This window comes from Gossypium raimondii, chromosome 9 (genome assembly GCF_025698545.1).
Source record: "Gossypium raimondii isolate GPD5lz chromosome 9, ASM2569854v1, whole genome shotgun sequence".
Classification (NCBI taxonomy): domain Eukaryota; kingdom Viridiplantae; phylum Streptophyta; class Magnoliopsida; order Malvales; family Malvaceae; genus Gossypium; species Gossypium raimondii.
In genome coordinates this window covers 42,762,583-42,786,989 of record NC_068573.1, presented here as the reverse complement: position 1 = coordinate 42,786,989, position 24,407 = coordinate 42,762,583, and the positions used below count along the sequence as shown (strand labels likewise).

Here is a 24,407-nt window from a genome sequence, read left to right as displayed (position 1 = left end):
TTTTTTTGTAAAGTTGGAGAGCCAAAAAAGTCATTATGTCTTTAATTAATTGCAAGTATCTTTTCATTTACTTTCACAACATGGAATATTAGAGAGTATATAATCAAAAGGAATTTAAGTTTTATAGACAAAATTTGAGTTCATTTTGTTAATGATAATTTATAAAAATAAAATAAAATTTTAAAAATTAAAAGGAGATTAAATTAATTAATTTTGATATTATAGTAATAAATCGCTTAAAATTATCAATGAATAAAAAATTTCAACAATTTATTTGGATGTTTTGAATTTTTCAAATTTCAATATTAAAAAATTAAATTTTCAGCGATGGGATAAACAAGTACAATTTAACAATTTGTGAATTATTTTAGTTTCTATTGCTTTTCACTTTAATCATTGATTTTTTATACCCCAGTCAATACTTTAAAAAAATTCATTTTGGGTGACCAAAATGAAATTGACCTAAAAATTGGGTGACTAAAATGAAAGTGTAAACATGATGTGTGTAACAGCTCGATTTGGGTCTAGTCAGATTAGTGGTTTTGGGACCACAAATCCGACGAGGAAAAATATAATGGCCTGAATTTTCAGAGGTGTCGGAACGGTGATTCGAGATCACTAAATTCGACAAATGGGTAGAAAATATTATTAATTTAGTGAGTATAAGTTAAATGTGAAGTTAGGAAAATTTTTGAAATAGTGAATAATACACTAGAAATAAATATTAAAATAATTAGAATCGAAAATGAGGTATCGAGACCTCGGGGATTTTAAACCGAGCCATAAATATTTTTATAAATATTTATGTAGCGTTAAAAAGTTAGTATTAAAGTTTCGTTAAGAAATTTTAAAGTTCTGATAATTAATTGAACAAAAATGACTAAATTGTAACAAATGCAAAATTATGGGAAATGATTAAATAGCTTAAATGATAAAAGGAAGAGGGCTTAAAAGGGAAATAGACCCAAGTTCTATTTGGGCTGGACGGCAAAGGCATGAAATCAGCAACAAAGTAAGGAGAATTAAGGGCAAAATTGGAATATAGCAAAATTTACTTAATAAAGTTAGGACCAAAGTGGAATTATCTAGATTTCTCTTTATTTTTCCGCATTCTCATCAGCAAAAACACCATAGAAGGGTTTTCTTAAGCTGGTTCTTCCTATTTTTACTGCAGGTAAGTTCAATTCTTGATTATTTCTTGAAAATTTTGTGTTTTTGTGACTTTTACAACTAGGCCCACTTATTGTATTCATTAGTTTTTGATTCTATGAAAGAAGTTGAAAGTTGCTATGAATACATTCTGGAAGTATATGATGATTTAGCTTGGAATTAGAGCTTTAAATTGTTCATATGCTGATTTTATTGAAAGAATTTAATAGAAAGTGAATGTTTGGGACCTAATAGTAAAAGAGTTTCAAGATAGAGTTATATGTGGAAATTCTGAATTTCAATAGTTGTGATACAACTTATAATGTCTAGGTAAAGTATTAATTGAGAAAATTAGATTAATTGAGGGGTTAATTGAGAAAGGACCGAATTGTATAAACTGTGAAATTTGGGGCAAAATGGAAATCAACATTTTGCACTAAAGCAGTTTTGGACAGCAGCAGTAGTATAACTTTGAAAAATCACCAAAAATTGTGGGAATTAAATTATAGGGTGAATAAAATATGAAATTAAATCTTGTTGAGCCTAGTTTCTCATAGAAGAAACAATGTAAGAAATGGAATTTTAAATCATGAGATATAATAAATTTTTTGAGACAATGTCAGAATGATTTCGGGTTCCCCTGTTCTGACTTTAGAAAATCATCAAAACTTGAATAAAAATAATTATGAGTTATAATTTATATGCTTAGAATCCTTAATGAATCTATTTTCAAAGGAAACAAACAAAAATATCATCGGAATTCTGTACAATTAGCTAATTCATTTTTAGTGAAGAGTGGTCGGAGCTGTCAGACAGCGAAACAGAGGAAACTTTAAAGAATAAACTGTACTAATTGGCTGAACCAAAAATTTTGAAAATTTTATGGTAAGAATATATGTGAGTCTAGTTTCAGGGAAAATTTACGGATCTTAATTTGGAGCTCTGTATCTCCAGATAAAAATAATTTAGTGACTTAGACTCAGACGGACAGCTTGAATTTTACATACAAGAAAATAGTGAAAGTATGAATAATGTTGTTTAAATGTGTTATACACATTAAGGATGAGGAATGGAGAGGAGGTGGAGGAAAATTGAGAAATATATGAATGATTTGTGTATAATTGGTCATATGCTTGATTATAATTGATAAACGATGAAATAGAAATGATGCTTATATTTGTTTATTATTGGTCATGGTTTAAGCTCATGTGTGAAAATAAAGTTTCATAGTATGCGTGTATGATATATTCGGTATATGATTTGGCATGAAATAATGTCATGAATGGTTTATGAATTAACACATGTTGGTAAGCCTGATACATGAATAAATGTTGTACTCATCCATGCTTATAAGGCTTATGCTATATGTGTATTTGGCTAACATATTTGGTATACATGCTTAGGCTTTGGCCAAGTAGTGGCTAGACTATGCCACGTTAAATTTATAAGTTATGCATTGAAATGGTTTATTATGTGGCTAGCCCCAAAAAGAGTTATGTTTAAATACACCAGCTTGCGACTATGGTTGAATGATATGTTTATATCTTGTGTGATGTGCATAGAAAACGAGTGTGGAAAGATAATGACAAGTAAGTTCATATGGCTGGAATTTAATGATTAAATGTTAATTTCATGAATTATATAATGTATGATGAAATATATATTTATTGATGAAATGAGAATAAAATAAAAATGTGAAAACTGAATATATGATCAAATTGAGCGAAACGCCGGATTTGAGTACTTCTAATCAGTGACAAGTGACAAAGTGATAAGTGATAGGTGACAAAGTGATAAGTGGTAGCTTTAGCTACACTTATCTGATCAAGTGACAAAGTGATAAGTGGTAGCCTAGCTACACTTATCTGATCAGGGACAAGTGATAAGTGATCATACGTAAGACCATAGTTATACTATGGCAAAGTGGAAGTGAAGTACTCAATCTTCCGTAACTGTTCCCTAATTTGATTAAGGATGGTAAGTGACAAATGGGCCCAAAAGAATTAAAGTAAATGGATAAGTGGTAGTGTATTTATACCAGGATGATGTTGTTATTTAAGCTAAAGTGATATTTTCATTTCAAAATTGAGAATTTCATAAATGTGTTATTGAATGGTATAATCGATAAACGTTGATTTAAATGGCAAATACGTATTAGTGTTGAACTTAATGTCATTGAATTGTAAGTGAATTAAATGGAAATTGCTAGTGATATGATTTAAATTGTGAGCATGAGGAATTGCGAATTGAATGAAATGGAAATGAAGCATTAAATTGCATGAGTATGTATCGGGTCTCGTAGGCCCTAATTATTATGATTATAATATTTTGAGGATATATTGTGAAAAGTTATAGAAACATGTTAATTATTTTTGAAAGTTTTAATTTAGATGAATTTTATAACTCGGTTAAATACGTTTACAAGTGTATGTGTTTTGGTAATGCCTCGTACCCTATTCCGGTGTTGGATACGGGTAAGGGGTGTTACAATGTGGCGTATACAGTTAATCGCCGTTAGAGATTTAAGGTTGGGTGACTAGAATGAAAATATTCTAAAAATGAAGTGATCAAATTGCAAAAAATTCATTTTGGGTGATCAAAATAAAAATATTTTAAAAATTGGGTGACCAACTAAGTAGTTTACCCATATATATTGCATGCTGAAAAGCAAGTAATTGATTATGGGATGATTGGGGAGGCAAAGGATCAAAGTAATAAAGCAATGAGATTAAGGAAGCTTCTGATATGATGAAAACGATGTTTCTTCATGGTTTCACCAATTATCTTTTAATCTTTGTTTCTTTCTTTAAAGCCCCAAGTTTGCTGCAAACAGTAAAACTTACTGTGGGCCCCCATTTAGATGATACTTTCTGTATTCAAATTTGATGCACAATAAATCTAATCTTCCGAACTTAAATTGTAATATAATTTTATTATTTTAATAGATTTTATATTTATCATTTTAAATGATTAAATCAATTTTTATATTTTTAAGAGGGTCAAAGTACAATTTTACCTTTACTAATTTAAATTTTAAAATTTTTAAAGGAATCATATAAAAAATTTCAGCCCTGGTTTCGCAAACAAACAAATAAATTTACTAATTCATTTTAGGTAGGTTAAACTATGTTATTTAGTCTTTACACTTTGATGATGTTTTTAGTTTCTCTCTCTATATATATATTTAAAAATTTTGGAATTTTAATCCTAACAAAACAGTGGCTATTAATTTTATTAAATTTGTTGTTTTGAAATTTTATTTCTTTTTTTTCTAATTAAAGTGTAAGAATACATTAGAATTTTCTAACACTATAAATGGAGTTTAACTCTACTTCGACACGGTAAGGTACATAAAATAATCAACAACATGTATGCTATATAGGAGTGTTTAAATTTCGGTTAAAATGTAATTAACTGATTGAATCGATCGGTTAATTCATCTAATTCGGTTGGACGTCAGTTAATGAATTTTTTGAAATTCAGTTATCAGTTAGTTTTAATTCGGTCAAATTGACATTATCAATTTATTTTTTGATATGTTTTATACTTATTTTGACCAAAAATTAAAAATATATAAATTTTGGTTCGATTAATGGTTAAACAATTAAAAATCAATTAATATTAATTATATTCAATTAATCGTTTGATTAATTATTTAAACACCCTTGAATTATTGTTTTTCACTCAAATCCTAAAATGGAAATCATTACAAATATCTAAAGTACTATTGCCAGACAACTTGTCTTTACAAAACAATATCTAAATGGTACTGTTTAGATACATTCATAATATGAATATTTAAAATAAATCCATAAACATAATAAAATTATGGTTTAATGACCAATTTAGCCACTAACGTTGACATGTTTTATTAAAATGCTCCTAATTGTAAATATAATATGTCAAAATTCTCTATGTCCCAATAAAATAACTCAAATTTGAGGTTTTAGGATCAAACCATTTAAATTTAAACTTAAACTATTTTCAAACGCTTTAATCAATTAAAATTTATTAATAATGTATTATAAAAAGGTTTTATTCTTAATAAAATTTTACCATTAAAAGTCAAAATGAAGTATGTTTGGGGGTCAGAATATTAATATATAGGTTAATAAATCTAAATAAAAACCTATAACAGTGTGTGGTGGTGTGGACGTGCTTAAACAAGTTGTATCGTTTAGACCCAATGGAGAAGGCAATCAAATGGGTGCTTAAAGTCAAATGTTTGGGGGCAAGCCGTCCTGCCCTCCTCCTTCCATCCTTTTAAAGTCTTCATTAATCATGTAGCCACGATTTGATTACTCAGTTTACAAATACAGCAATTAATGGATAAAATACGTATCGAAAATAAAAATAATGCAGAAATTTCCACATGTTGTCATCTTTGTGTTTGTTAGATGCCTGGATTTTTTATAAAATAATTAGTTGAGCTAATTTAGAGATTAAGACCATTGTTAATAAACATAATAATTTAATGCATACATGCGTTTAATGCTAAATCCAAGTTGCGGAGAAGTAAAGACCTGCAAGACAGAAAAGAAGATAAATTATCATAAAGCAGCATAGATTTTTTTTTTTATCTCTTATTAAATATTTTATGATGATTTTTTTGTACCTGGCATGACATAACAAAAGTAAAATTTTATCATGATTCATGACTAATTTTTATAATAATTGAAGTTTTTTTTAAAATTATTATAAATAATTCTTATCAAATAAAAATTGTAAATACTTAAGCCTTATAGGGACTTCTCATCTTCCAAAATATAATTAGGGACCAAATTTTGGTCTTCATCAAGACCTCCAATGCTGGTCCATATAATTTATATATTCAGATGGGTGAAAATCAAAGAATTAGTCAATTCCCTAAAACATCATCAACCGAAACCGATTGGTCCTCTCTTATTAATCCATTATAATTGATATCAACTTATTTTGCTCCCTTCCACTAGTTTTTATTTGTTTTTATCATCAATTTTTAAAACAATAAATTTTTATAATTTATTTCCTAAAATCATTTATACCCATCAAACCCAGTAAAAAGGACAAATAAATATAGATTATGATCATATCTGCTCTTTTAACACAATGTTTAAAATTACTTATAGCCTCTCACCAATCGAGCTAAGACTCACCGATATTCAATTCAATCAATTTTAACTAATTTCAAAAGGAAAAGAAAAATAGAAACGTAAACTATAAAGCATTGAAATTTGGGTGTTGCTGAGGTAGCTTAAGATTAGGTAATATATGCATAGACTGGTTTTGGTCAACACAGTGAGTACCATACAGATACATATACATTTGATTAGTATTATTATATATTGATACTTGGATCTATAGTTTCAGATGAATTATTATTTTAAAATATTTACAAATATCATATTAATAGATTTCAAATATAAAATATGAATGTATGTATTATATTGAATAGGTTTCAAGCGAAGTTTGATTTAAAAAAATTATACTGGTTGAGGCACCGCATTTCAAATATGTATGGATGGAATTTATGGAGATGTATTGGTATGAAAGATATTTGTTATTGGAGGAAATATTAGGTTTATATTTTTATAATTTTAAAAGAATTATTATTTTGGGACAACCTTATAATATTATCAAAATAGATATTAAAAAAATCACTGAACAAACTGGTGATGATGCTAATAAAATTACATCAAATAAAAAAATAATTTAACTTAGGATGTATGACTTACACATAATTAAATAATATATTCAGAATCCATAATCTATTCCAAGTATATTAATTGAATCCTAAAGTCAGAGAGCCGCATTGCAAGAAATAAATCTTAATGGATTTGCTTAATTATGATTATAGAAATTAATTTAAAAACCAATTATTACATAAATGTAATATTTTGAATGGTAGGAATAAAACTTAAAACCCACAAATTCAAGATACTGAATATTAGGTATAGTATTTAAGAGTGTAAGTGGGTCATATTAATAAAAAGAATAGGTTTTTGTAAAGCATAGACAAAGGAAGAAGTCAATAATAAATCGAGTGATTTTAGATAGGGTTGGTAATTAACAAGTAATGTTCAAAATTATGACCTTTCTTCTTTATCGGCTTTAGATTTTAAAGCAGGTTTAAGTTAATTTGGACAAGTTTTTTTATTATATTTTTGTCAGTTAATATTATATCGGAGAGTTGTTTTTATTAATGGGAATAAAAAAATTGGTCAAAATTTCCTTAAAAAGCTAAACGTTTAGATAACATGATTATTGGCTTTTTTGTAGGATTATGGATAGCCTCAGCTATTCCTTTCAAGCCTTACCCATGAAGAGCATGAATTTGACATCCATTTAGTCATATAAGCAGGACGGGATAAATAGAACTCGTAAGAAGGGTCAAGGAAACTGCTAATTTCCATCCTTTATTTTCGATACACCCCGGCGGCTGGCGGCTTTTCAAACTTGCCAAACACGACTGACAACATGCCTTTAGAATTCTTAGACCTATAATAAATATTATTACGTGTTTAAAGAAAAACCAAGTATGGGAAAAACAAATCCATTTTCATAGTTTCCCATTTTTATATGTTTAATTCTATACATGTTTCCTTTGGGACGTGTCTCTGACTCTCTTTTTATTTACTTCAAACCATCTCTTTCTTCTCTGACCTCCATCCAAGCTTTATTTTGGGAGCTCTAAATTCTAATTGCTTCTGAAACTCCACCCCATATCTTGCCAAGTATCATGACGTTTAAAAGAGTAGTTTCTCATGAAATTTTTGGGCACCGGCTTGTTAGCCGGTCCAAATCGCCTGTTATTTCTATTGTCTTGTTTTCGCTTCTTATATTTTTTATGTTTGCGTACAGTATCATTTCTAACATGTCTCTGCAATCGGCTGCCTTCACTGTTCTTCCTATTTCATTCACTATTTCTACACAAAGGAATATGATCGTTGAAGGTGATAGTGAAAATGATCAGTTTCACAGGGGAATCCGTAGAAAACTACCGGAAAACGAGATTTTCAGGTCGGACGAGTTGACAGAGAAGTTCCATGGTCGGGTCCAGGAATTCTTTAATCACAAGTGCGAGGTTCATTTCTTCATGACATGGATTTCGACGGCTGAGTCTTTTGGAACAAGAGAAATCTTAGCTGTGGAAAGTGTTTTTAAGGCACATCCTCATGGTTGTCTGATGATTCTATCAAGAACCCTGGACTCTGCCCAGGGTCACATGATCCTTAAACCCCTGCTCGATCGTGGGTTCAAAGTTCAAGCAGTGACCCCAGACTTGCCATTCTTGCTCAAGAATACGCCAGCCGAAGCTTGGTTCAATGACATCAAGAGTGGGGAAAAGGACCCTGGTGGGATCCCTCTGGCTCAGAATCTATCCAATTTAATGAGACTGGCAGCTTTATACAAGTACGGAGGTGTCTACTTGGACACGGATTTCATAGTGCTGAAAAGTTTTAAAGGTCTGAAGAATACAATCGGAGCACAAAGCATCAATTCGGCGAAGAACTGGACGAGATTGAACAATGCAGTTCTGGTGTTTGATATGAACCATCCCCTCCTATACAAGTTCATTGAGGAATTTGCTTTAACCTTTGATGGTAACAAATGGGGACATAATGGTCCCTATATGGTTTCCAGGGTGGTTCATAGAGTGGAAGGAAGACCTGGTTACAATTTCACCATCTTGCCACCTGTGGCCTTTTATCCTGTTGATTGGATTAAAATAGTTCGCCTTTTTAAGGTGCCATCACAACAGGCTGACCCCAAATGGTTTGAAGCTAAGCTGCAAGAGCTAAACGAGAAGAGCTATGGACTCCATCTCTGGAATAAGCAAAGTAGCAAACTAATGGTTGAAGAGGGAAGTGCAATGGGAAAGTTATTATCAGAGCACTGTGTCTTGTGTAATCAGATATATAGTTCTTGATTGCACATTGTAAAGCCGATTCAAACAGGTTCACAATTTTGTACAGTTCGTTGCTTGAAAGGAACTCGAATTCGAGGTCTGTGATTTTTCATTTCTTTATGATTTCCATTTGTAAATTTAATGTGAATTAGATACAGATAAATCAGATCAATCTACCACAAATCATAATCCTAAGTCTTCTCAACCTCAACCTGAATCTAAAACCTGGCAGCTTCCTATATGACTTTTTCCTGCTCAGTCTACGGTTACTATTTCTTGTTTTCCTATTATTGAATCTAGAGTCTTTTCCCATGGAACTACCATCTGAAACAGAGCCACTTAGGCTACCGGTTTCGAACCTATCTAACGATCCAATCGGCTTAATCGATGCCCAGGGATCCTCTACTTCACCATCTGTATCACTTCCCCATAAGGGTACAGATTTTACGATTGGTGAGCCACTGTAATCCTGGAAATGAGTTAACAAACTAGTATGTTCCATTTCGAATAATCTCTTCAATGACGTGCTTCCGCTTTTCATCAACTCTAATAAACTGCTACTTCTTCGAGAAGACGAAATGGAGGAACTCGAAGCCGCTGCGTTGGAAGTTATCGAAGAAGATGATGATGAAGACCAATACAGAGATTTCTGGTGCTGGATTATCCGCCTAATGCTTTCTTTTTGAGCTTCTGAATTGATGAAATAAGGGTTCTGTTCATCTTGTTCTTCGGTTATCTCCGATGATATCATAATCTAAAATCTTTTTTCTTTTGTCCAAAATCAACCCTCAATTCAAGAATTAAAACACAATTCATTGTTATTGAGAAAATATGGACAAAGAAGAAAGAAAAAAGGAACACATATGCCAACAACTGCCAGAAAACAAAAGTAAAAGCCGGCCATGGTAAAAGAAAACAAAAACAGAAGAGGGTCTAGTTTTGTGCTAGATGACACACATCCTGGGTTCATATCTATAAGTAAACCTGGAACTTGACTTAAACAGGGATGTTTTTACATTAGATAATGGTTGAAGCTTGCTTTATAAACAAGCTAAATAAAGAACACATCTTATTATATGCTATACAGAAACCAAGAAAAGAATTTCATCAAGTAAATATGTTCATTCTAGATAAGGGAGATACCTTTGGAATTCCCCAGGACAGTAATAATGAAAAGAACAGGGCACATCCATCTATATATATTGTTCCCCTGAACATCCTAGCTCACGCATTTATAAGCAGGACCCAATTATGGAGCCGAGTCCATGAGATCCCTGCATATCTCTTAACGGTATTATTAACTACCTGAATCCAGGCATGTCTCAGTCACTTTCTTATTTATCCATCCAAATTTGGTTCAGACTAGGATACATCCATTTCTCCTCAGATGCATGCAAGAAAATTCTCTTTGATATCATGCATTTACTCTATTAATATAATTATGATCACATGTATATATATATGCATGTACAACCACAATTTGTTTAAATTTGACCTACCAACAATAATACATGGAAAATTATTTAATATATTATTAGCAGTGCTTTTAGCCAAGTTTTAAGGAGGGGTACATGTAACATTTAAAGTATAGTAATTAACTTTGTTTTAAAAATATATATATATTCTTCTTTGAATCCTCTTGTAGAATTAAAATATTTCACTAAGCCTTCCTCCCCTCCATTCAGAAGCAAGATTAATAGGATCATTTGGGTTAGGTCATCAATTGGATCCTTTTCCATTAAAAGTGTCTATTGAAAAATTCATGAGTCATGAAATCCGAAGGAAATGATTTGGGAGCTTTCATGGAAATTTCAAGGGCCTCAAAGGGCTAGGTACTTTATATGGCTTCTACTCAAACAACACCTACGTGCTAATTTGGAACGTATGAAGCAAGGGATTAGACAAGATGGTTCTTGTGGTCTATGTGGGCATGTCTCTGAGGCTATACTACATGTTATTCGAGATTGTCTTGCAACAAAGGAGATATGGTCTCGAATAATTCCAGTAGTCAAGCTGAATGCTTTCTTTTTTGGAGGTTTACATGAGTGGTTAGCGTCTAATTTACAGAATAAGCTGAGGATGCAAATGGAAGGGATTGATTGACAATGTTTTTTTGGAACGGTTGTCTGGCGTATTTGAAAGAATCACAATCTATTTGTTTTTCAGGGGATATCTTTGGGTACTAAAAAAGTCTCTTATAGTTGGGCTAAACAATAAATGTGTCTAAGTTGCAAATTCCTACTCCGACTTCAACCTTGTTCGAAAATTGAATTCAATTGGACATTGATGGTGCAGTTCAGAGGTTTTTGTAATATTGTTTCAAAAAGAAAATATCCACTAAGCCTTAAATTATATATCATTGATTTATATATGATTATATGAATGTGCCAGTTTACCTCTCCACCATCTCCTATGCTGCTATTCTTTTTGTTACCCATACGGATAACTTAGTGCCCTACCCTTTCCAATTTCGATTAAACTGAACTTGTTGAAGGAGAATAAAAAGTTCGTACATAGTTTTAAAGGAAAAAAACTGAACTTGTTGATTCCAAGTTAGTTCTTTTTCCCTTTCTATTTTTGATGTTTTTGTATTTTCTTCTATTTAGAGGCATTTAGTAATTTGATTTTGTTTAATATGATAAATATTACTTGGAATGCTTATAAGATTCGTTTCATGAGAATGCAACATTTGGATTTTGGGGATTGACAGAAACAGAGAATGAAGATCATTCATCTCCACCTCCCGATGCTTGTGTAGATGAAAGAATGGAATAGTGCAGTGGAATTGAGTGAGAAATTACATTCAAATTGTTCGGCTCAGTTCTTCATAATGTGGCAGTCTTTGGGACCTAGATAGTTGTTAGCCATTGGATGGACTGTTCGGCACCAAACCAGATGGATTGTGCATACGTTTACTAATTTAATTTGTATAGCTTCATGAACACCCCAGAAGGTTACAGGATCCTGAATTCACTCATGGATGGTGGATTTAATGTTTTTGCGGTCACATTGAGGTGACTTTAAGTGAAGAATACTCCAGCTTAAACCAGGGTTGGTGACTTAAAGAATGGGAATATGGACCCTGCTCCTGCTTCATTTCCTTTATTCAATCATCTTTCTCATATCAGCCTAAGCAGCTTTGTACAACTATGAGGGAGTGTACTTGTATACAGATTGAGTTAAGATTCAAATGTTGGGTCAGTTTAAGCCTTCAATGTTCAAACTCTTTAATTGAGAATGGAAGTTAAAATGGATGGCCCAAAGGAGTAAGTACAGTAAGGTCCATGGCCCTTATTACCCTTTTGCAAATTGCAATGTTTTCACGTGTAAATCAAAAGAAGAGCAACCAAATCAAACTTGAGTTGTCTTTTATGATATTCGAGCATAGACGAGAAAAATTAAAAATCCATCTCTATTATGAAGTATTTTATGCATAAAGACGTGTAATTAGTAAACTGTTTAGGAAGATAGAATCCTAAGCCATCTTTTTGGAATGAATATCAACTGCACCAAAGAAGTAAGCATGTGGTAGATTTGGCGATCACTACCATATTTATCATCTTATTGGAATTTGGAACCCAGCTTTCCCACATGAATCTTTACCTAATCATGATTAAAAGTTAAAATGAGGAGCTGAAATCCGATAAATGCCTAATCTTTCACTTACTTCTAGTACTTTGATCTTAATTAGTCAGTCAGCATTGTCAATCCTTTATAAATAAAAAAAGAACAGCAACAAGACACCTATGTATTTGTTCCATGTGGTTAAACAAAACAACAAATACTATTTGAAGATTGAAATTTAGTGATCTATTTCACCTTTAAAAAGTTTAATACTTTAGCTTAAAATTTCATAATATGTTAAGGTAGTAATTACATCACCCGGTAATTATAAGAAATTGTAATTCCCAAGACATATTTAATTGATAGAGGTAATTACTTTGTAATCATCTATGTTATTTTTGGTGGTATAAATTATAATTATTAATAATACTTGAGAAAGAAATTTCTAAACAAGTAACGAATTAAAATCAAAATCATCGTTTGTAATATGTTAGTATAAGAAAGTAGTGGACAATATAATTACCAATAAAATAACAAGAAAATAAACATCATAAACAATTATATCTATTTGCAATCATTGAATAAGAGTCGGAGCCAAAAAAATTTGAATTGTGGGATCAACTTTTTTCAAAATTAAAAAATTTATAAAAGTCGTATAAACTAATGCATAATATTTGGAGATTAAACCAATGCGTAATATTTTTTAATCCAATTTGTTTAAAAATTACAAGTGTACATAGAAAAAAAATACTACAATTAGGGCACCAAATCCAACGAAAACATCCTTACATTCACCCAGTAAAGAGCTCAACAACTCTTTTTCCGTTGCTGGGAAGGTGGCAGCCATCTTTGTGATTAAAGGTGAGCAAAACTCGATTTGATTAAAAAAAATCGAATTTCAAGTTAATCAAATTGAGTTATTCGAGTTGGATTTCACAATTCAAATAACTCGAATATTTGAATAACAGATTGATGTAAATACTTTTTTTGTCCTTATCAACTTTAATATATATATATATATATATAAAAGTTACCGTTTAAAATTTTGCAAAAATAATAATTTTGGGGCCTAATTAATAATTCAAATGGATCATACTCAAGTATCTTATTATGATTATTTTGCTTTAAAAAAATTTCAAATATATATGGTCTTAAACTTATGTGCTCTAACATGAAATTATTTATACTATAACAATATTTTTATTTGACATGTTTAATTTTTTTTTAAATAAGACTCGTGAATTCAATTAACTTAAAATTTTTTCAGTCGATTCCATCGAATGCTTACCCCTATTTGTGACGCTCTCTGGATCATCTGCACTTAAAGGACAAAGATTTTGTGACCTCTACAACTTTAGCTTTTGGAAGTTGGAAGGTTGGCCTTAGACCTCATTGCCAAACCTTTGTTGAATGGATTATTCATTCTCGAGCCTTCAGCCGATTACATTTCAAGTACCTTTTTCTTAAAGGTGTTGGAATGCCTAAATGAACGATGTGTCTAATATTGACACGTGGCTTAACGGTAAAAAAATATGACGTGGAATAACTTTCAGACAAACATATTAACAAATGCTATTAGAAGAACATTGATATCATATGCTAACTTTATTTTCATATCCAAATTGCATTTCATATGTTTTAGGGGTAGAACATCATAAATGCATATACTCATTTTCACACGTAATTTTGATATTACTTTCGTTTTCTATGCCATCTTTCATTAATTCCAAATTTAACTGTAACTTTATTTATTTATAAATTGCATCATTACGTTAATAAAATATCTTCATATTTTACCTAAACTATATTCAAAGTTATTAAATTATCTGAAAATATATATTTTGGTCACTTAATTTCAAAAGATTACAAAATGATTATTGAACTATTCTAAGTTTTCATTTAAGTCATTGAGCTATTAAAATCATTGTTATATGACATTTGTTCATACCGTCTAGACTAATTGAAAACTCTAATTCTCTTTTTCCTCTCTTCAATTTGCGAACCAAAAATCAAACGGTTTTTTCTTCGAGCTCTAACATTGACTATCAGATCGACTTGGACTTAAGATATGTTCTTCTACTTGTCGATGTTTATTGATTCACCTATCCGATCGTCACTTTGAGCTCACTAATTTTGATGTTTTTTTTTTATAATGAAAAGAACTTAACAGCTTAATAACCTAAATAAAAAAATTAAATTATTTTATGATTTAAATAATCTAATCATCATTTTATAATTTTCTAAAATTAAAAAATTATAACATAAATTTATTAATAATTGAGTGATGATAGATATATTATATGATTATTGGTTTTTGATTATACATGAAACCACGTGAGGTGAGATACATGAATATAGTAGTGTAGGTATGTTCACATGCCAATTTTTGGGAGGGAATATTTTGGAGTAAAGAGTGGCATGTGACAATCAGATGAGTCAACGTGAAACCCATGTGAATGTGGCGCGGGTCCATGGCCCACTTTCCTCCACTGAATTTAATGTTAAAAGGCCCGTCTAAACATGTCCCAAAACCATACGCTTTCATTGTTTTTTAGCGTTGGATTTTCATCATTCCAATCAAGTTTATTTGTCAATCTATCAATTAGCTTTAGAAAATATTTATTAATCTATATGTATTCAGAAAGAAAATCATGTTCAATCTAAAGTGGCATTTGGCTTGGTTGAAATAATGTATTGATTTAAAATTTCAATTAAAATATTTTAAAGTTTAGAGATTAATATTCCGTGAATGTATAATGTAATCAACTCAGGAAAAAAATTAGCAATATATATAAACAAAAGAAGAGAACGAAGTGAAGCTAAACATATAAGACTATTTTATGATTAATTTTAGGCCTTTGCCATGACACAAAAAGGAATCATCACTATTAAGCACACTATTTTAATTGAACAACTAATTTAGAGAGGGGGGAGGGGATAAATATATATATAAAAAGGAGAAAAGGCAAAATCTAACACACATCACATGTAGGGGAGGTTTTGCTATCTCCCTATGTATGATACAAAACATGGAGTAAAAAGAGAGAATTCAATTTTTTTGTTGGGGTTTGGATTCATGAGTAAGACTAGTGGTGCTGTGCAGCTGCTGGTGTTGGAGGCTTGCACTGATAGCACTTTGCAAACAACCCGAAAGTGTCAATTTGCCTGACAAAATTGGTCATGCTAGCCCATCCACCGAACCCAAATCCAACCACTAGCACCCACATCACAACCACGGCGTTTATTGCATACATTGCAGTCCAGCTTGGCAAGAAGAATGGAGGCTTTTCTGCAGCATTCTGCTCACAACAGGGAAAAGAGAACGAACCACACAGAATAAGTTCAAACTCCTTACACCCAAACGGGTTAGTATCAAAGTTGGGCAACCAAATCAGTCAATTGGGGTTAGGCATTGGTTGATATAAAGTGTGACCAACTTATACACAACCAAACTGGAAGGAAAACAGTCAAGTCAGCCAGCTAATCCAAGACACAATAATGTTTCCAAATCCAAGCCTTAAATGCTTTTGTACACTTGCTGTAGACTTCCCCCATCCCCACCCCTTTTTTTCTCCACACAATTAAATGCCAACAACATAGCCTTCATAAACAAAGAAACTACAACTAGCACCATACATGAAGTGATGAAGAAAGGGGGCAATACTGGCAAGTGGGACAACAAGATGATGGCCTTACGGGAGCTTTTGTGAAGTGATAGATTAGATAACAGTCCAAAAAAACTGGGTAATAAAATAAAAAAATTTTACCTGTCGGGCAGATGCTGTTCTGTAGGTGAGCATATGGGCTAAAGCTGGGATGATGTAGACGGTGAAACTAACCAAAAGAGCACCAACTGCTGAGTTTATGGGTCCGAAGAATGGGAAGATGATGGCTAAGAACCAGATCGGAATCACCACTGGCAGCCTAGCCAGCGCCCTCAAACAAATGCTTCTCGTGTCATGCATCCCTATCACTTTCTCCCACACGAAGTACAATGGAGTACAAGCAAAACCAAATGTTATAAACTGCCAAAACATTTCATCAATATCCCACTGTTAGTTTTGCTATTAAATAAAACCACTATTACACGTTCGAATTCAGAAAACTCGCTGGTTTAATTATGAAGCAAAAAAAAAAAAAAGTTACTAGTATAAACGAACCTGGTGAATAAGCATTAGGATGACGGCGGCGTCACGGAAACCGGTCTTAGGGAGGAGAGAAAAGGCATTGGAGTGGTTGAGAAGCTGGTCCCCAAATGCCCAGTACACGGCTGAAGCAGATGGAATTGTTAGGGTAAAAACATACAATGTGGCCAACAAATATATGCACTTGAATTTTTGAGGCTTCCACATTGCATGCATTATTTCCCTGAAAAGAAAAAAAAAACTTCAGTCAAAATTGTTTTTACCTCAAAAAAAAAAAGTGATAAAATGGTCAATAACGTTCATTCATTAGCTTAATCTTAGTGTATAACAAGTTGATTAGGAAGTATACCTAAATGGCAAAAGTGCCCTAAAGCCAAGTGATGTTGTAACTTTTTTAGTAATATTCTTTGGTGAATGAACTATGCACATTTTAGTCTATTATAGAGAAATTATGGTACAGGTAAAGACAAAGGAGACTAAACTGGGCTAATTGTTTGAATCAAGATGTATGTAGCAGCGAAAACAACTCGCAAATTGTTGAATGTATGATTGAACCCCCAAAATATAGTTTTTTTTTTTTTGAAGAAACAAAGAAAAGAAGTTGAACATATGACTATTTAACTGTTCAATTTCCTAGAGAAATGGATAAAGGGCGTGGGTGGGATTATAATGTTCATTTCCGAGCAAACAAAAAGTTTTTTTTCATGATTTTGTGTTGGTCTCGAACCCCGAGATGGCCGGCAAAAGCTGCAAAGAAAAGCCGCGTAGTAACAAGAGAAATGAATATCTATTATCACTTCCAACTTTTCAAGGAGAACCCAAGAGCTTACACAGTCACCGCATGTCCGCCGAAGGTGTAGAGAATGTTGGTAGCTCCGGTGAAGTAGAGTACTAGCTTTGTTGGACCACTGTGAGTTACGCCCTCAGCCTAAGCACCAAAATTATGTTATGCAAAGAGAAGAGGAAAAAAAGAAAAAAAGCATTGAAGCCGGTGGTTGCATGGCATTTTTTTTAATATATTTTACCTGGCCGTGAAGAACAGCAGCTATGGCCATGTACCAGGCCGTATAGGTAGTCATCCCAAGGCCAATGAAAGACCAAATCCGATAGTTGTGAAAGGATGGTATGAAAACTGTGGTTGCGCAGCAAGCACCGAAGATGTAGGTCCATGTCCGTTTATCCAGCTTATCATTGATGTAGTAAATATTACTGTTATCATGCAAAGCAAAAGAACAAAATAATAAAAACCCAGTTTCAGATTCTGCTTAAGTTTGATGTTAAATCAAGAAGTAAGATGGATCCTCCTGACCTCGCACAAGCTATGAGTTGTATGACAGATCCGAATAAGAGGAAAGTACAGTTGAAAGCAAGTCCAGCTGCCTTCCAGTACGGACCCAGCAACCCATCAAGCACTTCAAACCACTGCAAATGGTTTTTTAGATTTTTTTTCAGGGTTTTGTAAGCAAAGATTAAGCATCAGTAATGGTGGTAGTAGTGGGTTTCAGGTTTCTTAACCTGGATGACATGGTTTTTGAAGCTGACATTCTCTTTCTCCTTCCTGCTTCTATATTCTATATACAGCACACTGATGAGATATGCAGTCCAACTTCCCATCAGTCCATAAAATACCTGAAGTAGAATCCCTGACAGCATCCCCAACTGAGAGAAGGAATAGGGAAGTGTCAATAGCACTTGCGCCACCTATAAGGAAAAACAAAAGGAGAAAATTTTTGTTACATTAACAGGTTAAGAAAGAATGGTGGGTATTGGTGGGTGAAGATAAATGGATACTTGATTGGAGGCGCAGCTGAACCAGGCATCCCAGGCGGAGCCACCATGCCAGAGTAAGTTCGTAACGCTGAACATCGATTGTTGTTGCTCATCTTCATTTTCTTCTTCTCTGGTTTCATGACCCGTCTCGCTAAAGTTGGAGACGATAGCTTCTTCTGCTTGCTTTTGGGGCAACATTGTTTTAACGTCTAAATCCTGGTAGAATCTGAATCATATAAAAGGACAATTAACGAGACAAATTATAATCAAAACGAGAGCAGCCCCCCGGGAAAACGATAGTCAATAACACTCCAGATCCAAAATGTAGAAAAAGATAAACTCCATAGAAACACCAAAAAGAAAAATGGAAAGAAAAAAGTCAAGTGAGTTGAGCACAAACCTTGTTCTGAGTTGTCTCTTTCGTGTAAAAAGATTGAAGAAAATCAAGCAGAGATGTGTGAATGACCCCCAAATATTCTGTCTTGGATGAAAAAGGAAAAGCCAAAGAAACTAACAGGCAGACCAGGTGTAGCACAGACTTGTATAAATGGGGATAAAGAGTTTGAAGAATTGGCAGAAATAATTGCCTCAAAAATCCAGCTCTGGGTCTGCTTGGCTCCTCTTCGTCAGTCAAGACTTTAGGCGTAGTAAAAGCTTCTTACTTTAATGCAGCCACCATGGTTCTCTCTGCTGAAATCATAAATAAAAAAAAAAGAACAACTCTGTGGCAGTGGCACCCAATGACGGCGAGACCTTAAAAGTAGGAAATAAAAAACTCTCTCTCTCTCTCTCTCTCCCCTCCTTCCCAACCAGATTCAATGGTCTTTGCAGTGGTTGAATTAAAGGCTCATTTCACTCCTATATAGATTTATATTTATATACTCTGAAGTAATACTACAGTTGCTTTTGTATTTGGCTTTTGAAAAGTTCACTACATCAAGCAGTAAGCAGCTAAAGATACTTATTTTTTTCTTAATAATAATTATTTTTGTGTGAGTGGAGTTTGAAAGGAAAAGTGTGAGAGTGACTAAACCCAAAATTCCCTGTGTATTATTTCACTTTTGATTCGATTCTTAAAAGACAATTAAAGATCAAAGCGACTGAGACGTTGTTCTGATCTCAAATGGAGAGTCTCAACCTAACCAAATACCATAAATTTTTTTGCGAAAGTTTGTTTTACCTAATTCTGTCAAGTTATTGCTTGGTATTTATGTAATGGTGGCTGTGTGTCAGTGAGAGGATAATTTATTTATTACAGCAAGCAACAGATCCAGAGCTGATTTACGAGGTTCTTAAGTTGTGTAATTCCGGGGATTTATTTCCCCAATTAATGGTGGCTCAGCTGCTGCCTGTTGCTTAACCTAAGATCCAAATCCAAATCTCAGTCAAAATAATTGAGGGGATTCATTTTCTGTATTGAATGTTAATTGGTCATTGATGCAGGCTTCTTCCCTCGCCCCACCCCAATCAATGAAATGGATTCCATTTCCCACTCATCCCATCAGCACATGGATCAGGATTACACTACACTCTCAACAAATATTCAATCAATCCCTTACTCCTAATTTAATAACAATTCAAACATAAATTATAATTTCTTCATTATATTTCATTCACTATCTTTTCACTTTATATTCATTTTTATGGTTTTACTTTTGGTTGGATTGAATTTTGCCCCTAATATATTATTTTTATTCAATTTTAATTTGGAATATTTTGAAGACAATTTTTATAAAAAATATTTTTATATTTTACTTTAATATTCAACCATAATAAATTAATTATTATACTATTAAAAATAATAAAATGGTTCTTTTTAAAATTAAACTAATTTTTATACATGTAGCAAGTATTTGTTTCTTAAATAAAATTTGAATTTAATTTATATTTTTATATTTTATAAATTAACTTATTGCTGACAATTAAAATAAGGGCCAGTATTTTGTACCAAATATTTTCTCTTGAAAGAAATCTTTACTGAATATCATCAAAATTGAAATTGAATGGTAAAATTTAATAAAAAATTTAAAATTGGTGGTAAATTTTAATGATAAAATTCAAACATATAAAAGTAGTTAAGTGATAAAATTAATCGTAATTTTAAAATATAATGATGAATATCAATAAAAATAATGTATAGCAAAAAATTTCAATAATTATAAAAAATATGATGGTAAATTTTCTGTATTAACCCATTAAAATTGCTTAGTTAGCCATGAGTTTAAAGTTGCGTGTTTGTGACGGTTGTGGGTACACATGAAAGATATGAGGAGGATTTTATTTATTTATTCTCTATTTAGTAATTGAACACCTAATCTAGCCAAGAATAAGGACTAATGGAGGTCCATTTTGGTTTTCATTTTTACTTTTTTTTTTTTGGTTTCTTTTGGCACTGATCAAAAGATATGACGAGGATTTTTTTTTTGTTTGTTTTATTTCTCTTTTTAATGATGTTAGCCTGTGTTTTTCTTTTCTTTTCTTTATGTATTATAAGAATGCATGAATCTCATCGTAAACTACTTTATGAAGAAGAAGAATTATAATAAAGATGAAATGTCATTGAAAGAGAGACCTAAAAGAGGATAAAGAGTTAGACTAAGGGCTAAATCTATTGATTTTTTAAAATTAAAATTAAATTAATAATTTTTGTAATTTTGAGGTTGAATTTATTTAATTTGTTGAATAATTTTTATTTAGGATTAAATTAAAAATGTATAAATGTTGGAGAGTTAAATTTATTATTAGACCAACTAATGAGTAAGTGACCAAAATATTTAGTTTTGAAATTTTAATAATTAAATCAAAAAAATAATAATTTAATAACTATTGTTATAGTTTACCCTAAAAATAAATTAGTAATTCCTCACAGTGTAGTAAAGGAAAGTCACTATGGGCACAGCGGCATAATTGGAAGTTGATATAAAAGGAAAAAAAGGGTAAAAAGAGGAGCAAAGACGGACCCGCCAGAACGCGGCACGCTTTTAAAGTAAAAACACGCGCGCAATGAAGCCTTATAAATAAAACCGGCTTATAGTTTAATCGGACGACTTGTTGTGGCCCCTTCTTTGTCTTTATTAAATCAACTATATTTTCCCATTTTTAAAATTCTATTTTATAAAAGTTACTTTTGTTTCAAAAAATGTTAATAAGAATAAATGTATAAACAGAGTCCCTTTTTTGGGGGTTCAAAGGTACCTGTAGAAAACCCTAAAAGATTGGATGATTGGGCAAATCCTTTATATATAAAACGAAAAATATAAAGAGAAATTAAATTTATAAAAATTAATACATGCTGAGTCGAGTGAGATTTAATTAAATGAAGTTTTGAGTAAAATTTGGAATACGGAAAACATTAAAATATAAAGAGTTTGCATCTTGTAATGGGGTTTAATAATAGGTGATAATTGAGTAGGCCATATTAAAAGCCAAATTGGGATAAGGGTCAAACCAGTGGGTACGGCCTACGATGATCGGCTCATACTTTCCCACTTCTTGGAATAAAAAATAATTATTATATTATGAATTTGATTCAAGAGTTTATAGCTTTGCGTTTACATTCATGGATTGCATCAACATGGAAACATGCAGTTCATGGGAATTCCAGTTGGAGAAAGGTGAGTCCATATCTAGGCCTCACTTTGTGGGGATTGGATCCCAAATTCTCATTAAACATCATGTAAATGCCCCCCATCCAGTAATAATATATAATAACAGGATTTCCACTTGGTTGGTTAGGATTAAAGATAATCATGGTGGTTGAGTAGAATGGAAAAAGATGAAGCTTGCAGGGTTTCCAGTAGTTCCCCCAAGGATTTTGTTGATGCAAATTGTCATATATACATACATATATGATGGTGTGTGTGAGGGTTAAGAAGCACCTTGCCACATTATGATTTCACTCCAAAAACTAAATATATTTGAGATTTTATAGAAAATTAAATTTCCTGTGATTGAAACAAGCTTATTTTACTATAAATAATACATAAAATCATATTTGATTTTAGTTAAAACAATGAGAGAGGTATAAATAATTATATATGTGTGTGAATATGGCATGAAGAAGTGATGAAGAGAATCTTTGGTGGAATAACAGACGAAACATAAATTATACCATCTTTTTGTTAATGAATTATAATCGACAAACCAGATGTAAACACACATATAATTATAAGTGGAAATAAAGTAAAATATGCACAATGCACAATTTTTTTAGGGTAAACTACATCCATGGTCTCTCTAAAATAGATTGTCTTATTTTTATAGGTCTAATTTTTCTTGTAATTTAGTTACTTTAAATAAGATAATTATGTGCATTAGTCACTGTTGTTAAAATTTTCATTTTCTTTTAACAGATTGCTAATTTGGCACATTAACACATTGAGTGATTGACACATGATATTTTTATTGACTTTTGACTAAAGTTTAGGGACCTCCTTATAATTAGTCCACCTAAACTTTAATAAAAAGTCAACAAAAAATGTCACATGTCATTTATTTAATAAGCTAATGTATCACATCAATAATTCATTAAAGACAGTGATTAATTAACACAATTATCTTATTTAAAGTGATTAATCTCATAAAAATTAGAATAATTAAAATAAAATAAATCGTATTTTAGAATTTAAACCTTTCTTTTATGTACATGGCTGAAAGATTCCGTTACCAAAGGTTAAAAATAAAAAATGCTACTAGGGAGTAATGGAAGCTACTGTTCTGTTGTTGGTTTTTTTTTTTAAATGCGAAAACAACCTATACATTATTAGTTTACTTTTACTGCCCTCCAACAGTTTCTTTCTTACTTTGATGGGTAAACTGCCTACGGAGGTGCCGCCACTGACTGTGACGCCAATATGATTTTACCGCTGCTATACATTACAGCGACAAAAAGCTGTTCGGAATTTCACCAATTCAAAGCAGCATCGTTGAACCCAATTCACATTTAATGAAACCGCAAGTTGCAAAAGTTGTAGCAAAATCATAATAACTTTTTCACTTTATATAGTGTATATTTATTCAATGCTAGACACATTGAATTCTATGATAAAGATATTCTTAAACAATATTTTTCAATTTAAATTTTATATACAGAAATAAAATTTTTGGCAAATTTCATAGCTTAATTCGGTTTAATTTTTAAATTTAATTAAATTCAATGCAATTATGGATATAAAAAAGTGTTCAAGCAAAACAAATCGCCTTATATAACTTAACAATTAAAAAAGACGATAAAAGATTTTTTATGAATTAATCTCGAATATTAACTTATGTAGAAGACACTAATTTTAGCACCGAGCAATGAATTCTCGGCTCCACACTGTAGGAAAGGAATGAGTGTGATGGTAGGTACAATTACGAACAAACTATGATAACAAAGACACCATATAGTTTGCATGAATTGGGAGACCAAAGTCTAGTAAACATGCACTTTGTCTTCAACTTTTTCCGCTTTAATTTCTTTAACGGATCTAAGACATGGCTAGATTAACTCCAACGGCATTATCACAGTACCAAAAGTTGCGGATTGATCAAATGGAAATTAAATAATAATAAAAAGAAAGAAAAAAAGTAGCAATTGCGTTGTCACCTGAAGCAAATTGTTTACCGTCAAGCATCTAATGGTATTTTAAGATGAAATGTTGTGAAAACACTTTTTTTAAGGTTGTTATATATAATTTTATCTTAGGTGAATATATTATTGAAAATGATAAAATTATCTTACTTTTTTTTCTCGACGTCAAAAATAATTATTAAATCTATTAACATGCTTGAAATAAATTGAATCATTATAAGTTCAGGTTATAACTGGTTTTCATAAATAGAAAAATAATGTGTTTCAACACACTCAAACCCATGTCCTTCTATATTGGCAATAATGCCCATGTCAATCA

The 24,407-nt window shown here is 31.7% G+C and overlaps 2 protein-coding genes across 2 annotated transcripts; one reads left to right on the top strand and one right to left on the bottom strand.

Annotated features, from left to right (window-relative positions):
* The first annotated feature begins 7,550 nt into the window (after window positions 1–7,550).
* Window positions 7,551–9,226, top strand: LOC105799938 (uncharacterized). Its single transcript, XM_012630760.2, has one exon. The coding sequence runs from the start codon at window positions 7,868–7,870 to the stop codon at window positions 9,056–9,058; it is 1,191 nt and encodes a 396-aa protein (XP_012486214.1). The 5' UTR covers window positions 7,551–7,867; the 3' UTR covers window positions 9,059–9,226.
* Window positions 9,227–15,415: 6,189 nt separating this feature from the next.
* LOC105799935 (auxin transporter-like protein 2) lies at window positions 15,416–19,409 on the bottom strand. The gene is made up of 9 exons (XM_012630756.2): window positions 18,917–19,409; window positions 18,538–18,742; window positions 18,262–18,447; window positions 18,056–18,168; window positions 17,772–17,955; window positions 17,577–17,674; window positions 16,762–16,969; window positions 16,369–16,626; window positions 15,416–15,900 (listed from the first exon to the last, which is right to left on the bottom strand). The coding sequence occupies exons 2-9, from the start codon at window positions 18,712–18,714 to the stop codon at window positions 15,688–15,690; spliced, it is 1,437 nt and encodes a 478-aa protein (XP_012486210.1). The 5' UTR covers window positions 18,715–18,742; window positions 18,917–19,409; the 3' UTR covers window positions 15,416–15,687.
* Between the last annotated feature and the right edge of the window lie 4,998 nt (window positions 19,410–24,407).